The sequence below is a fragment of the Pogoniulus pusillus genome, chromosome 11, assembly GCF_015220805.1.
Source record: "Pogoniulus pusillus isolate bPogPus1 chromosome 11, bPogPus1.pri, whole genome shotgun sequence".
Taxonomy (NCBI): Eukaryota; Metazoa; Chordata; class Aves; order Piciformes; family Lybiidae; genus Pogoniulus; species Pogoniulus pusillus.
The window spans coordinates 15,870,185-15,885,831 of NC_087274.1; the positions used below are offsets into that span (position 1 = coordinate 15,870,185).

Here is a 15,647-nt window from a genome sequence, read left to right on the forward strand (position 1 = left end):
ATTGGTTTGGGTGGGAAAGACTTCTAATACCTTTGAGTCCAACCGTCAGTGCACCACCACGGTGGCTTTGTGAGGGCTTCTGGCCGAAGGTCACAAGGATTCATTGTGTGCAGGGGAAGGAGGGGGATTGATATATTCCTTTTTCTGCTGCAAAGTTGGTGGTGTGTGAGCTTTGTATGCTTCTGCTCTGTACTGTTGTCTCCTCCTGCCTGGCATGAAGCAGACACCACTATGAAGTACTAGAGCATTTCAGGACCACCAGGGGGGGATGAGAGTTGAGTTTTTCCAAGCATTCCAAACTCTTGCAGATAAATTACCTTCCTTTAGAAGAGCTAGCCTGAGATCCACTAAATGGCTTTGTGGACAGATGGGGAAACCATAGTGCAGGTGTTAGATCAGCTTCATGGTCAACTGTCCTATTGTACACCATCTGTGTGACCATCAGCTCAGCTGTGGACACTGTGCAAAGGTGGGCTTCAAGGGGACATGGTGAAGTGGCCTGACATCATTGGAACATTACTGCAGATCATACAGGCACTGAGGAGAGTGTTTGGAAGAATAAAAGAGGCCAATAAAGAAGTTTGGAGTTGTGGTGCAGAGGCAGACCTCAGTGATAACACCGCAGAGCACAGCCATGAAGATCTGCTCTTAGAGCATAGTGCTGGTGTGCAGAGGTGCTCCTGTGGAGTGACAGCTTCTGTTCTTTGTGTGCCCCAGTACATTTGACTGGAGGAAAGAGTTTACAGAAGTCAAGGTACGCAGTGTTTGCATTTCCACTGCAGTTGGTAGCTTTGGACAAATAAAGTGGGGTTATGAAGCAGCACGGCTGTCTCATGGCCTCTGAGATGGGGCTGGAAAGAAGGGAAGAGGAGGATAATCAGGGCTCTTGGTTTGGGATGTTTTCAATTTGAGTGTAGTTGCTGGAGAAGCCTGGAAGCAAGAACATCATGTGCAGCTAAGGCATGTTTCTCCTGAGTCCAGACAAGGGTGTAATTCCAGGCAGTGCCTCTGAGAGGTGGCTGTGAAACTACCGAAGTCATAGAATGGTTTGGGTTGGAGGGGACCTTCAAGGGCACCTAGTTCTGACCTTCCTGTCACCGGCAGGGACACCTTCCACTAGACCAGGTAGCTCAAAGCCCTGTCCAGCCTGGCTTTGCACACTCCCGGGGACATCCACAACCTCTCTGAGCAACCCCTTGCAGTGCCTCCCCACCCTCACAGTGAAGTGTTTCTTTGGCTCTAAGTGTTGGTGCCATTTGGGATCCAGCACAGGGTTTGTTCCGTGCCTGTGGCAGGAGAAGGGAAGCTGACTTTACCTTCTCTGCACCTGGTGCCGGAGCGTCGGGGCATTTGGTGTCCTGTCAAACGATTTCTCTCTAGACATAATTCACTTACTGTGACAGCCTTTGGGTTTGCAGGGTACGGCAGAAAGAAAAGCTCTGCTGGAAAGAGGAGCCGAAGTGCGTTTTAGATTCAGCGTCTGTGGGATGGATTCCTGTTCCTCGCCAGCAGCAGAGCTGGTTGAGCAGGGGCGGCTGCAGAGGGTAAGCAGGCGGCTGGGAGGAGCCCCAGGCGTGGCCCTGCTCGCTTAAGCTGAGGACAGGAGGCTTTGGGGTCAGCTCTGCTGGTGGTGCTGAAGCGGCGGGCAGCTGCGGGAGAATGGTGGCAGAGGCGCCAGGCAGCCCTGGGACAGCTGTGGTGGCATTGTGTTTTGGTGACGGCAGAAGAGCAGGAGCCGGGACAGCATGCCAAGATTAGTAGTGTGATGTAGCGCCTGGTGGCCAGCTGGACAGGGCAGCATTGGTTCCTTGTGCTCGGTCTCTGGCTGTCCGAGGTCATTCAGAGGAGCACACAAGACCTCTCTCCCGCAGCAGAGAGGGGTTTGGCAGGTGTGTGAGTGTGGGTGTCGCAGGTCATGACTCAGAGAGGAGAGGCTGTGTCGATAGGCTTTGCCTGCTGCGGTTTCTCAGACCTCCGAGGGCTTTCCAGGCTCTGCCTTTATCTCTGATCAGCAGCCAGGAAATCACTTTCCATATTTTTACATATCTCACACAGAAAGATGAAGCTAATCTCTGCCTCTGAAGGAGCAACCTTTCCCTTAGCTAATCCCGTGCCAGTCATTCTGTCGCCGGGAACCAAAGCAGCTCTTCAGAATTGCTTCAGCTGCACCATGGGAAGTCAGATGAGAGGAGAAGCCATTAAACACAGGTGGTGATCACCACTCCTCTCTGACCTCTTTGCCAGGGCGAGGCTGGCAGAGTGGTGCAGAGTGACCTTGAAATGCCCAATTCTCCCCGGAGGCAGGGCTCGATGGAGGTGGTGCAGAGAGTGGGTTTGCAAACGCTGCAGTAGCAGCAGCAGGTCTGTCCCCTTGTGCTCAGCACTGGGGAGGCCACACCTGAGCACTGGGTTCAGTCTGGGGCCCTCACTACAGGAGAGACACTGAGGGTGGCCAGAGAAGGGCAGCAGAGACGGGGAAGGGTCCAGAGCACGGGTCTGGTGAGGAGCAGCAGAGGGATGCTCAGTCTTTGGGTAGATGCCTGGCGCTACATCAGTAGTGTCATTGCCTTCCTGGCTGTGACACCTGGCATGTCATCCCTACTGTCCCCATCCGTACCTGTGGGGTGGCAGAAGAGGGGATTTAGCTGATTGAAATTCCTGCCATAGATGCCTAGATGTTGTTAATCTCTTTCTTTCATCCCCTTTGTGGCTGATCACTATTCCATGCCTATAAATGAAGGCTTTTGCTTCTAGCCGGCCCTAGGAGGATGGAGTCTTTAACCTCAGAGAAAAGGAACAAAGCAAAATTGTCAGAGTTTAGGCCAGGATGGTCTCGTTCTGGTAATAGGCTGTAACAGCCCTCAGCTTCCCATTTACCCCAGACAATGGCTTTTAGTTGTGATGTGCTTGAGGCTGAGCAGCAGCACATGGGAAGGGAAAGCAAGGAGGAGGGAAATTAATTGCTTACCTCAGTCTCTTAATTTAGCAGCTTCAGAATGAGCATGAGTTTGGGGTTGGTTGGAGCTTTTTCTTTTGTGGTTAGTGGGGTTTTGGTTTTTGTTTTGTTTTGTGGGTTTGGATAAGTTTTGTGTGTATGTGTGAAAAGGCTGTGCCAGAACTCTCCTGACAATCCTGCTGGCAAGTCCTCGGTGATGCTATACATCACAGTGTGCTGATGCTTATGCATCACTGCCTCCAAACCAGTTCTGAGATCTATTAAAAATCATCTAGTCCAGCACCCTTCGTGGGCAGGGACACCTTCCACTAGATCAGGTTGACTGAAGACTTTTTTCCAGCCCGGCCTTCAACAATTCCTGCTTCAATGCAGGCTGCCCAGAGAAGTTGTGGAGTCTTCTCTGAGATTTCAAAGCCTCCTGGACGTTGTGATCCTGGACAACCTGTTGTGGGTGACCCTGGTTGATGTCCAGAGGTCCGTTCCAACCCCCTCTCCCTCATGCTGGGATTCTGTAAGTTTTAAACAGCCCTTGTCCTGGGTTTATGACTTGGTTTGTACCCTGCTGTTAGCAAGAGCTTGGCGTTAGCTTTGCCAGGTGGTGATTAGCTAAGGGCTTTGTGGCTGGTCCTGGCTGTGCAGTTCTTGTCTCTGCAGGAATTTTGTCAGTGTCTACTAGTTTGTACCGGAGAAATCCCCACTGCTGGTATTGCTCCTGTTGTTACTGAGAACTTGGATTTATCTGGTATGCTCAGGTACTCAGATGTGGCTTCTTCCCCAGGAGCTGCTGCTGCTTACCACTCATTTTCTTGTGTTGCTTTGCATTTTTGGAGCTTCCAGATGTAGAGGGGAGTTGCTAAATACACAGAATTATTCGGCTGTCTTCGGTGAGATCTTCATCCTTTTTGTTGCTTCTCTTTTCTCTTTGTCATACAAAAGGTTGCAGTAGGCAGCACTCCAGTGTAGAGCCCTTCAAATGAGTGTGCTGTAGAGTCAGCTCCTTAGTCCCCCTTCTCCCCTTTGATTCCTAAATACTGCAGTGCACTTGAAAGTAAGTGAAATACTGACACCAGCCCACCGCAGCACTGCTGCCACCCCTAGTAACGCTGCAAACAATCCTCAAGCGGTGAGCGTGTGTAGAGCTGTGTTTTTACATCTGGAGTTTTGTATACAAACCCTTGGGACTGGTTTTCCACCCTGGAGGTTTACAGTCAATGCTGTGGGTTTGACCTGCCCTGAGTGTGTTCCTCCTCCTGGGGGTGTGTTACCAATGTCCTGCCTGCAGCCGCTTCCTTCCTGGAGTGTCTTCTGCATTCCTTTCTTAAACCTCTGCTCGCAGAAAAAGGCAGAGTAGGATTTGTCCTTACTTATCGGTGCCCACCAGTGGCAGTGTCACCTGCAGTGGCCCCAGGACAACGCTGGAAGGAACAAGGGGGTTGGTTTGCTTTTTTCCCTAGTGCCTGAAGTCAGTTTAGCTTTTAGTGTTGAATGTAAAGAGAAGATTCCAGCTTCAGTTTGCTTTCCATGCTTAGTATTTCTTTCTCTCTGCCTTGGAGTGTGTCTCTAGGAGAGTGTTTCTAGAGTAAAGTGGATCTGTTAATGCCCTGCTCACGCCAGGCACCACGTGGGAGAAGATCTCAACTGATTTTTCTTTATTTCCCTAACTATCTTGTGTCTTTGTAGCGGCAGCAGCTTCTGAAGCTTCCTAAGGAATCTCAGTAGCTTATGGGTCATAGAATTGGTCCCCTTCAACCATCACAGGATGGTGGGAGTTGGAAGGGACATATGGGTCTCATCTCATTTAACCCCTTCTGCTAAAGCAGAGTCAGCCACAACAGGTTGTTCAGGATCACAATGTTCAAGTGCATTTTGAAAGTCTTCAGAGAAGGAGACTTCCACAACCTCTCTGGGCAGCCTGCTCCAGGGCTCCAGCACCCTCACGACAAAGAAGGTTCTTCTCCTAGGTTTGTGCCCCTTGTCCCATCACTGGACACCACTGACAAGAGTCTGGCTCAATCCTCCTGCCCTCCACCCTTTAGCTCTTGCTCAGCATCACTCAGATCCCCACTGGGGCTGCTCTTCTCCAGACTCTCAGCCCCAGGGCTCTCAGCCTTTGCTCCTCACAGAGCTGCTCCAGGCCCTCAGCTTCTCTCTAGGCTCTGCTGAATCCTCTCCCATAGTTCCCTGTCCCTCTTGGGCTGGGGAACCCAGAACTGGAGTCAGTACTCCAGATGTGGCTTTCCTAGAGCAGAGTAGAGGGAGAGGAGAACCTTCCTTGACTTGCTGGTCACACTCAGTGCACTCCAAGAGACCGTTTGCCTTCTTGGCCACAAGAGCACATTGGTGGCTCATGGAGAACTTGTCCACCAGCACTTCCTGGTCCTTTGCTTATCAGAGAAACTGGATGTTGATGATTCGGGTAAAACTAAGTCCTGTGTTTTGTTTTTGCCTTGCTGATGTGTGATTAAGTTATGTTGATGTGGAAATGCTCTTTTTTATTTCCCCTGGTAGGTGATGTGGCAACAGCACTGATGGGTTTGCTGCTTTTCCTTTCCATTGCCCTTGGTAGCATTTCTGTGGTGAATGATTCAGTGATTGTTTCCAGAGAAAACTGGTCAGGGAGTTTTCTGAGCAGAGATCTTTGAGAACTTGGCAGGTTGCAAAAGGTTGTTTCTGGCTTGTGAGAGTTGCTCAGGTTTGCAGAGTCCTTTTACTCTTGGTTGCCTGCAAAGTGCTGCCAGTGTTGGAGCTTTGGTCCACTTTGACTTGCTTTTTTATTTTCAAAGCTATAGTTTTAGACAAAAAAAATCTAGGTATTGTTGCCTACAACTTGGCTTTTCATAGATTTGTAGAATGGTTTGGGTTGGAAGGGACCTTTGAGATAATGTGGTTGCAACTCCTCTGCCATGGGCAGGAACAGGTCCCACTAGCCCAGGTTGCTCAAGGCCTCGTTCAGCCTGGCCTTGAACACCTCTGCAGAGAGGACATCCATGAGCAATGTTCCATTGTCTCATCATCCTCACTCTAAAGAATTTCTTCCTCATCTCCAGCCTAAATCTCCCCTCCTCAAGCTTGAATCCATTTCTTCTAGTCCTGTCGTTTCCAGCCCTTGTCAAAAGTCCTTCCCTAGCTTTCCTATAGCCATCTTCAGGTACTGGAAGGCTGCTGTAAGGTCTCCCTGAGGCCTTCTGCAGGCTGAACAGCCCCACCTCTTCCAGCCTGTCCACACAGGGGAGGTTTCTTCAGCCCTCTGATCATCTTCATGGCCTCCTCTGGACCTGCTCCAGCAGATCCATGTCCCTCTTCTGCTGGGGGCACCAGAACTGGACACAGTGCTCCGGGTGGGTCTCACAAGATCAGAGTGGAATCGCCTCCCTCATGCGGGTGGTCACAATTCACCTGGTCACATTTGCATCTGGTTTTGCATTATTTCTGGTCAGTAGACTTTGCAGAGATTTTGAAGCCTTGAAATATCTCTCTCTGTGCATTTGTTTATCTACATCTGTGGTTGCATCTACACCTGAGTCTCCACAGAATGTTCAGATACTTCCTGGGCTTCTGAAAATTGGAGATGATTTTTCACTTGCTTCAACGTAGATCCTCAGGATGTCAGTTTTAAAACGTCTTAAACTAAATTTCTCTGGTTGAAAAGAAGTACAAGAAATTAGCATGGAGGAAGAAGAAGGTGGTTTTCAGAGTCTGTAGGATTTGCCTTTTTATTTGGATAAGAGATGAACTTTAAAAAATGGAGAAGAGTCTGGAAAACCATTTTGGCTTAGTCAAAATATTTTTAAAGGATCAGCTGATAACATTCACAGGTCACTAGGGAAAGACACAGCAAAAGATTCCAAGATCCTGGGTTTGGGAAATTCTGATCTTGCTTCCTTCCTTTTTCTGCCAAGTTGGATTTTTGCAGCGTGGTTTTATTTACTGAAATTGTATTTTAAGTAGGACGATTTAGTTTTGCCAGAAGGCTGTGGATTGCTCCAGCCACATGCCAGCAGTGGAGTTTATAACCTCCCAAGGCTGGAATCCTGCTCCAGGTGCCAAGGTATGCTCTGCCAGAACCTGGTGTTTGGGGTCTGCTGCCCCAGAGTCCTACTAGATCCATCTCCCCTAAACTCAGTGAGGTGTGTTTATCTTCTCTGTTGTCTGGTCTTTGGGAGAGCTTGCTGAGTTCTGTGGAAAGGCCAAGTTACAGCTGCAAGCTTGTAGGTTGCTGCCTTCGTTCTGCCTGGCAGCAGGGATGTGTTTGGTTGTCCTGTTTCCAGCAGGAGCACTGGAGAGGTGAACTCTGGTTTTGCAGGGCTTGGCTCACTCTTTCCAGTACCTCTCTTCATGCTCCTCACAAGTGATGAGCACACATATCCATTTCCTTTGTGCCACATTGAAGGGTTAGACATGAAATATGTCAGGAGCTTTTACTCCCAGCACCCTTCCAAGCTCCAGATTGTGTTTGCTGCTGCTTGCTTGACCATCCCTGTGAGCAGTGTCCAGGTACATGCAGCTGCCTGGAGTTTGCCCTGCGCAGTGTGTTGCAGATGTTGACAAAAACAAGTCCCTGGCTGTCTTTGTTTCCTTCTTGGTTTTGGTGCTGTCTTGGATTTGGAATGGTTGTAGGTGCTGGGGGGGGGGGTCATTGAGCATCCTGTGATGAATCATCCCAACTTCACTTGCTGCTTTTACACCTTTCTGCAGTATCTTTTGCTGCTATCAAGTTGTCACCTCCTATTTACAGACTTAATGGGGAACAGGTGTTTGTAAGGGTTGTCCTGACACTCTCCTGGCAGTGGGGACCACTGTCTCTTTGATCTCTTGAATGGGATGACTTGGGGATAGGAACATGCTACTGAAGGTGGGGGGACATGGAACTTTATTGTCCTGGTGTTGTTCTGAGTTATGCAGCCCTTGAAGGAGGAGTGAAGATTTTGCACTAGAGGGTTATGGGGATCAGTCTTCTGCTGAAGGACTTTGTGAAGAGTCGGGTACAGTCTGGGCAAGAGGCTGTGCTGTGGGCTTCACCTGAAGGTCTTGCAGAAGTTGTGTGGTTTGCCTAAATAAATGGTTTAGGAGTAACTTCAGCTTTTGTGTCGGGGAGTTCCTCTTGCTGGCTGCCTGACATTAGTCTATGTGCTTGTCTTTGTGGAGGAAGGTCGTTTTATTCCTAGGGTGCTGATTTGAAAGCAGCCCATCAGTCTGCCAGAGAAAGCATCACTCTCAGCTGCCCTTCTTTTAAGGACAGCAGCTGAGGGCACGTACAGAGAGTTCACCAGGAGAATCCCAATTGCCTGATTGTTACGTGTTGAGTTGTTGGTTTGTTTGTAGTGGCTCTTAAGTAAATGAAAATCTGATGATGGACTTCAAAATGTAGAGACTCTTTATGAATGTCAGTACCACTGCAGACTAATGCTTGTCTTTATTTCTGTTTATTTCCAGGCTCACTGGGCCTTCAGGGTATGTAACGGATGGGCCTGGGAATTACAAATACAAAACAAAATGCACCTGGCTCATCGAAGGAAGGTGAGTGTAGTAAACACCCTCTTAAGTGCTTCTTGATTGGCATGTCTAGAATGATAGGCTCACTGAATCTTTAAGGTTAGAAAAGACCTTTTGAGATCATGGAGTCCAACTGTAACCCAACTGCCATGACCACTAAGCACCACATCTACAGCTGCTTGAACACCTCCAGGGATAGGGACTCTACCACCTCCCTGGGCAGCCTGTTCCAATGCCTGACCACTCTTGCAATGAAGACGTTTTCCCCGGTAGCCAATCTAAGCCTCTCCTGGCACAACCGAAGCCCATATGTTAGGTAAGGTTTATCTCTACTGGGTGTTTTCACAGCTTGTGTTTCCTTTCTCCTTTTCCTCCTAAAGCGAGATAGGGCAGCACTTAGGTGTTTGAGTAAATAAGAGAGTTTTTGGCATCTGAGGCTTTCAAACTGACCTTTGAAGTGGAAGTTTGCTGTGCAGAGTACCCTTCACGTTGAGACCACACGTGGAAAAGGAGAGGAAAAGCATCTGTGTAAAGAAACTGAGAACTGAAGGTAGTTTAACTGTTCACACAGTGAGTCATTGGATGTTTGGGGTTCACTGTGTAGGCACTTGTTGGCAGCACAAAAAAGAAGTGGAGCAAGCTCTGTTAAAGCCCTCATTCATGAAGAACTGGTCTGTAATGATGTTCTTCAGACACTTACTCGCTAGGCCATGAGGACTTCAGAGAGACCATTGACCTTTTTTGGCAGAGGTCTTCTAAACCATGAGAGGCCCCTTAGGCTTCTTCCTCTCATCCTTACCCTTCCTATGGTTGATCTTCACAGTGCCCTGGGGGCTTTCTGGCAGAGCTGTGAGCAGCAACCCCTTCAGTGCAGACCCTCTGACCGTCATCTGACTGGGGGCACAGCACTTCAGAACCTCTGACTGCTCTCGGTGCCTTCCACAGTACCAGGCTGACGCCAGGACTGTGAAATCAATTGGTTCTGCTAGGTCAGTTGTGAAGCTGTGTGATAACAGCTCTGTTAGGGCACACTGTGCAGATGTTTGTGACTGGGAGCAGTTACTGAGAGCGGGGATGACTTCACTTGCATTGAGTGCTCCTGAGACAGGGTCTCTGGGCATCTTCAGGGTTGTTCATCATGGAGGAGAGAAGGCTCCAGGTAGGCCTTACTGAGGCCTTTCAGTACTTAGAGGTGCTGATAAGAAAGCTGGGTATAGATGTTTAGCAGAGGCCGTTGTGCCAGGACCAGCCAGAGGTAATGGGCTTAAACTGAGAAAGAGAGATTTAGACTAGAGGAAAGGAAGACATCTTTTTACTCTGAGGGTGGTGAGACCTTGGTCCAGGCTGCCCAGAGAGGTGGTAAATGCCCTAGCCTTGAAACCATTCCAGGTCAGGTTGTCTGGGGCTGTGAGCAGCCTGCTCTAGTTGCAGATGTCCCTTCTGGCTGCAATGGAATGGGCTAGGTGATCTTTAGAAGTCCCTTCCAACCCAAACCATTTTATGATTTCTTTGCTTCTGTGATCCTGGAGGATCAGAATCTGTTGAAAACCAGGGCATGCTTTTATAGTTTTCTTCTTTGCTCCATGACTGGGATGTCTGCTGGGGAAGTTGGCATTCACTTCATCTACTTCAGACATTTATTTTGTATCAATAACTTCAATACCTGAGCTCCCAAGATGCTGAGTGGTGAGGCCTGAGCTGTTCCAGAGAGCCTCATGTAACACTGAAACTGAGAGCCTGCCACTGACTGTGAACTATGGAAGGAGCCCAGTTCTGTAATGTGGTTAAGATCAGAAGTGAGATGCTGTGAGTGACAACTCTTAATTTTTGTAGGCAATAAAAATACAACTGCAGCCAGTTTGGAATTACAAGTAATTAAAAATTGCTTTGCAAGGATCTCATTACTGCCAGCCATCCTGAGCAGTCCACTCGCTTTAACCTTCACAGCTTCAGCTTTTTTTCTCAAAGGATGATGTGGGTCAGATTTTTATCAGAAGTGGTGTGCTGCTCCTGGCTCCCTGTTAATGTCACAGAATCAACCAGGTTGGAAAAGATTTCTAGGATCACCTAACCATTCTAATTAACTAACTCGTGGCTACTGAGAGACTTCCTAGAGAACTGTCACTTCTTGGGGTGTGAAGGGAGACCTTACCTGCTGTAAAGAGGTGGACAGAAATGTTCCTTCTGTTCTGATAACTACTTTAAGTGGATGTCCTTTTCCTGTTTCTGCTTGTGTCCCACTGTCAGGGGCTGGTGGCAAGCAGAGGAGATAATTGTGCTGATTGAGGCTGCTGAGATATGCGCCCTCGTGAAAACAGCCCAAGCTCTCTGCCAAATGTGGAGTTCCCAGGGTTCTGGACTTGGAAAGCAGCGTTGGCAAAGCTGCTAAATGCTGCCGAGTGCCCTCAGCGGGCTGCTGGCGTAGCAGGGTATGGAGGGCTTTTGAGGGGAGTGGGTAAGGGGCAGCCCAGGTGTGCAGCTGGGGATGCTGGACACATCAGGTGTTCAAAAGCCATGTGTGCTCCACTCATTGCCTTCTTGCACTGCTCCTGACGCCTCCTGACTGCTGCCTGTGCTGTGTCCTCATCTTGGGAGTGTCCCTTTCATTTTTCCCCGGGAGCATGAGAAGGTAGATGAGATCCATCCAGGCTGAGGAACCCATCTGAGGCAGAGCCTGCAGCGTTGTGGCTCCCAAAATGAGTGCTGCCTGCTAATGACTTGTGAGCTGTAGCAAGGATAACCTTTTTCTTCTTGATCTAAAGCTTTTATTGATTAAATATTTCTTTCTGCTCTGCAGCTGTCAGACCATTCAAACAGAAGCAAGTCCCCTGCAATTTCCTAGGGTGCTCACTTTTGGCATGCTGAGTCCTCTTTGTGCTTTTTTCTTTAAGCAAGGCGTTATCCTTGTGATACAACTGGATGCCCTCTTCTCCAAACGCCTGGAGTAGGTCACTGTCCCTGTCCCAGATTATTCTTTTGCAGAGCAGCTCCCTAAAGAATTTCCCTTCTGTGGGAAGGAAGGGCTCCATGGCAAGCTGCTGATTAATTTGTTTGATTAGGATGAGCAAGGATTTAATCTGAACTCAAGGGCAGTGCTGTTGGAGATCTAATCACTGCCTCTGTCCTTTCTCCCCCTGCAGCTGTGGGCAGGAAGAGGCAGTGCTGCTGCCGATGGATTTCTTTTTACCTGGGCATCCAAACACAATGTCATTGGTGTTTTCACCCTCCAGGAGCTGAGCTCTAAATTGTTATCTGCTATGGCTTCTGTGTAATTCTCCTTAGGCATTAACCATGAAACTGAAGATATCTAAGTGTACTTTACTTGATTAGGGCTTAGTGGCAGCTTCCATGTGTGGAATGAAAGAACTGTCGATGTGGTTTGGAGTCTGAGTTACTGTTTCCATTCTTACATCCACTCATAAAACTTTTATCCTGTTTGTACATCTCAGAGGACCAGGCCCCTTTGTACTCTTCTCTTGACTTAGGAAGTCAACAGAGTAGCCTCTTCTTGAGCCGTGGTGCTAACATCAGGGTGTGTTGGGCCTGCCCACGTTCAGGTGGGAGGCACCAAGTGTCTTCCTAGGACTTTGGTTTGCCCGGTCTTAGCTGGGCCCGGTGGGTTTTGTGGCATGAAAGACAATCAACCTGGTTGGCATTCCTAAGGAATGAGGGGCAGTGAATGGTTACTACATTGGGGCAGTCCAAGTAATCCCCAGAGACCTTGCTTCTGGCAGAAAGTAAAGCCCCAGGGCCTTTCCTCCTGCAGAAGGCAGATCTCCTTTGCATTCTCTTCACCTATTGTGTCCAGCTCCCCGAATGTGGTGAGCAAGATTAAGAATCTCTTTAATTAGCATCTGCTGAGACATGTTTCCAATTTCCAGCTTGGAAGGGCTTCCCTCAAGAAAGCCATCCTGCAGGGATACAGTAAGAGAAGAAGGAATTCTGCCAGCTTCTGGCCGATTTAATCATCGCAGGTCGTCGTGATCACACTGGTTTGCAGAAAATCCCTTGAACAAGAAGAAAAGAGCTCTCATTGGTGGCTGCGATCCTTTATGGAATCATTTAGCTTGGAAAAGACCTTTAAGATCATTGTCACCAACTCTAAACCTAACACTGCCAAGTCCACCACTGAGCCATCTCTCAAAGTACCACATCTTCAGGAGAGCGTATTGCCCATGTGGTTTTCCATACTTACCCCTGCAGAGCCCTGTTGTTAGGGGAGTCAGGAAGGAGTGGGGAGCTGGCAGTCCTTTTCAGTTCCTGCTGTTGGTGGTGAGAAGAGGTATAAGGACAGAGTTTCTTTGGCCATAAAAAATCTGCTGCTTAATAGCACAGAGTGTGTGCACCAAGAGGAAGCTACAGCATGTTTGATGCATCTGCAGTTACACTAAATCTCTTTGGCTTAGTCTTATTGAGAGGGGAGCTTCTCACCAGAGAAGTTTGTGAGTGGGCCTTGTTGTCAAGTGGCTTATTACAAATCTTTTCTGTATTCTTACTGTTTCTTCACAGGCCAAACACAATCCTCAGGCTTCGATTCAATCACTTTGCCACAGAGTGCAGCTGGGACCACTTGTATGTCTATGATGGAGATTCGATTTATGCTCCCTTGCTGGCGGCTTTCAGGTGAGTTCCCCTTGGTGGCAGTGGAGCTGTACACAGTGATAGCTGTTGTAATTAGTCTGAATCAGTGTGGCTTCTGGCTGTGTAAGTGCTTTGCACTCACCTCGGCGTGTAAGGCAGCAAATGCAGCACATACAGTAAGTGTCCTCTGGTGCAGCCATTGCCAGCAGGAACAATGCAGGAGCTGTTTTCGCCTCTACAGTGCACAACTCTCGTGACTCTGCTGTGTAGCATGTAAGGATTATGGTTTCATTTCCAAATCCTGATTATGAGAGAGACAACAAAATGATTGTCATCTGCTCCAGCTTGAGATGATTCCCTATGCAGGCTTCTTCTGAGGGAGAAAAGTGTCCCATTTATCACTTGTGAGCACAGCTCAAGTTTAACTCCTAATATGCCAGTCCTGACAGAAGGCCTCCCCAGTTCAGGAGACACAGGGATCCGTGGAGGGCTATGAGGATGAGTGTGGGACTGGAACATCTCTGCGTTGAAGGAAGACTGAGAGCTCTGGGGCTGTTTAGTCAGGAGAGAAGGCTGAGAGGGGATCTTATCAATGTCTGTACATATCTGGAGGGCAGCCGTTAAGACGAAGGTGCCAGGCTCTGTTTGGTGGTGCTCACTGATAAGACAAGGAACAGTGGGTACAAACTGGAACCCAGGAGGTGCCACCTCAATGTGAGGAGACATTTCTTTACTGTGAGGGTGACAGAGCCCTGGAGCAGGCTGCTCAGAGTGGTTGTGGAATCTCCTTCTCTGGAGATATTCCAAACCCACCTGGATGTGTTCCTGTGTGATCTGCTCTGGGTGACCCTGCTCTGGCCGAGGGGTTGGACCGGGTGATCTCTGGAGGTCCCTTCCAACCTCTACCCTTCTGTGGAAAGCCAAGTAACCAGCACTGCAAACATACAGATCTCGCAGAACTATCTATGTCTTTATGTACCTTAAACTTTACATTTGTGAACCCTTTGGAGCACATTCGAAAGCAACACCAAGGGGTGAAACAGCCTTGTGTAAAAAATAGCTATTGTTCTGCTGGGTGCTTGGCTCCTCTGTGCTGAGAGACTGACTGGTGGCTGCTGGCTAACAGTCAGCATTTCATGCCAAGACCTAAATATAACTCCTGCATGTATGCACTGCAGTCTTGAAGTGACAAGCACCACCTCATGTTTTCTGTGCCTTGAGCTGAAATCAGAAAAATAATCCCAGGTGACTTCTGGATAAAACTAATGGTTCCCTTTGGACTCTGCCCTGTCCAAGTGGTTGATTAACTCTTTCCAGAATTAACCTTCTGCTGTGCTTTCTTTCATTTGTGAAATGGACTTCGAAAAATACTGGGTGCTCGTTCCAAATAGCCTTTGTGCTCCATGAGAGGAGATCAGCATAGGAACGAGAGGCTGATTAAAAAAGTGAAAACACTACATGGTTTTGGTTTTGTTTGCTTTTGGTCATCAGCTGAGAGTGCAGAGTTATCTTGTAGGTAAAGAATGCTGCTTGTATACCTTCAGACTAACCTGAGGTCAAAACAAGCCACACAGATGAGTTGTTGTGTTACTCCCACTACCATTCTGCCCTGATGAGGTCTCACCTGGAGTACTGCATCCAGCTGGGATTCCCAACATGAGAGAGACAGAGACTTGCTGGAGTGTGTCCAGAAGAGAGCCATGAAGATCATCAGAGAGCTGCAGTGCCTCTGCTATGGGGACAAGCTAGAGAGGGGAAGGCTCCAGGGAGACCTCAGAGCTGAAAGGGGACTGGGGAGGGACTGTTTAGAAAGGCCTGTGGTGACAGAATGTGAGGCAATGGTTGGAAAGTAGAGCAGGGGATATTTAGGTTGGACATCAGGAGAGTCTGCACAATGAGAGTGGTGAAATACTGGAACAGGCTGCCCAGGGCTGTGCTTAAGGCCCCATCCTTGGAGACATTGAAGATCAGCCTTGATGTGGCTCTGGGCAGCTTGCTCTAGCTGGCAGCGTCCCTGCTGGCTGCCGGGGATTTGGACAACATGCCCTTTGAGGGTCCCTTCCAACCTAATGCAATCTGTTAGTCTAAAGAAGAGGAGAATCACCTCTCTTCTAAAAACCTCCAAAAACCCTGGAAGTGCCTGCTGGAAGCACTCTTCTTGTATGCCAGAGTGAACTGGTATGCAGGAAGAGGAGGAAATATCATCTTATCTCAGAGCCATTTTGCTTTAATCGAGCTAATTTGTCACACACTGCTGCCAAGGTGAAATGCTCATGATTTGTGCCTGCAGTTTCTCGTGTGTTTCCCCAAAATTAATAGGCTTTTAAAACAGAGGTTATAAGTAGTTCACAGCATTAACAATTATGGTTCAGACTTTAAAATCATCTGTAAATCACTGGGAAGCCTGTGCCTGAGGACCAACAAGCGTGAGCTTAATACAATAACATTTTCTAGGTAGGGAAAAAAAATCAATTATTTCTTTAATTGCTTCTTTAGATGACATTTGAATTTCATCTTTGTTAGTAGTGAGCTGTGTTGTTCAGCTAACCAAGTTCAGCAGAAAGCAGATGCTTCTCATTTCCCTGATGTGCAGGGAAGCATCTGTTTGAAAGAGACT

General features: G+C 48.3%; 1 protein-coding gene across 1 annotated transcript in view; it reads left to right on the forward strand.

Annotated features, from left to right (window-relative positions):
* Positions 1–15,647, forward strand: part of ATRN (attractin) — a 150,346-nt gene that overhangs the window by 25,068 nt on the left and 109,631 nt on the right. The window contains exons 2-3 of the mRNA XM_064151189.1: positions 8,390–8,473; positions 12,959–13,072. Of these exons, the coding sequence (XP_064007259.1) occupies positions 8,390–8,473; positions 12,959–13,072 (198 nt within the window). The remainder of the gene's footprint in view (positions 1–8,389; positions 8,474–12,958; positions 13,073–15,647) is intronic.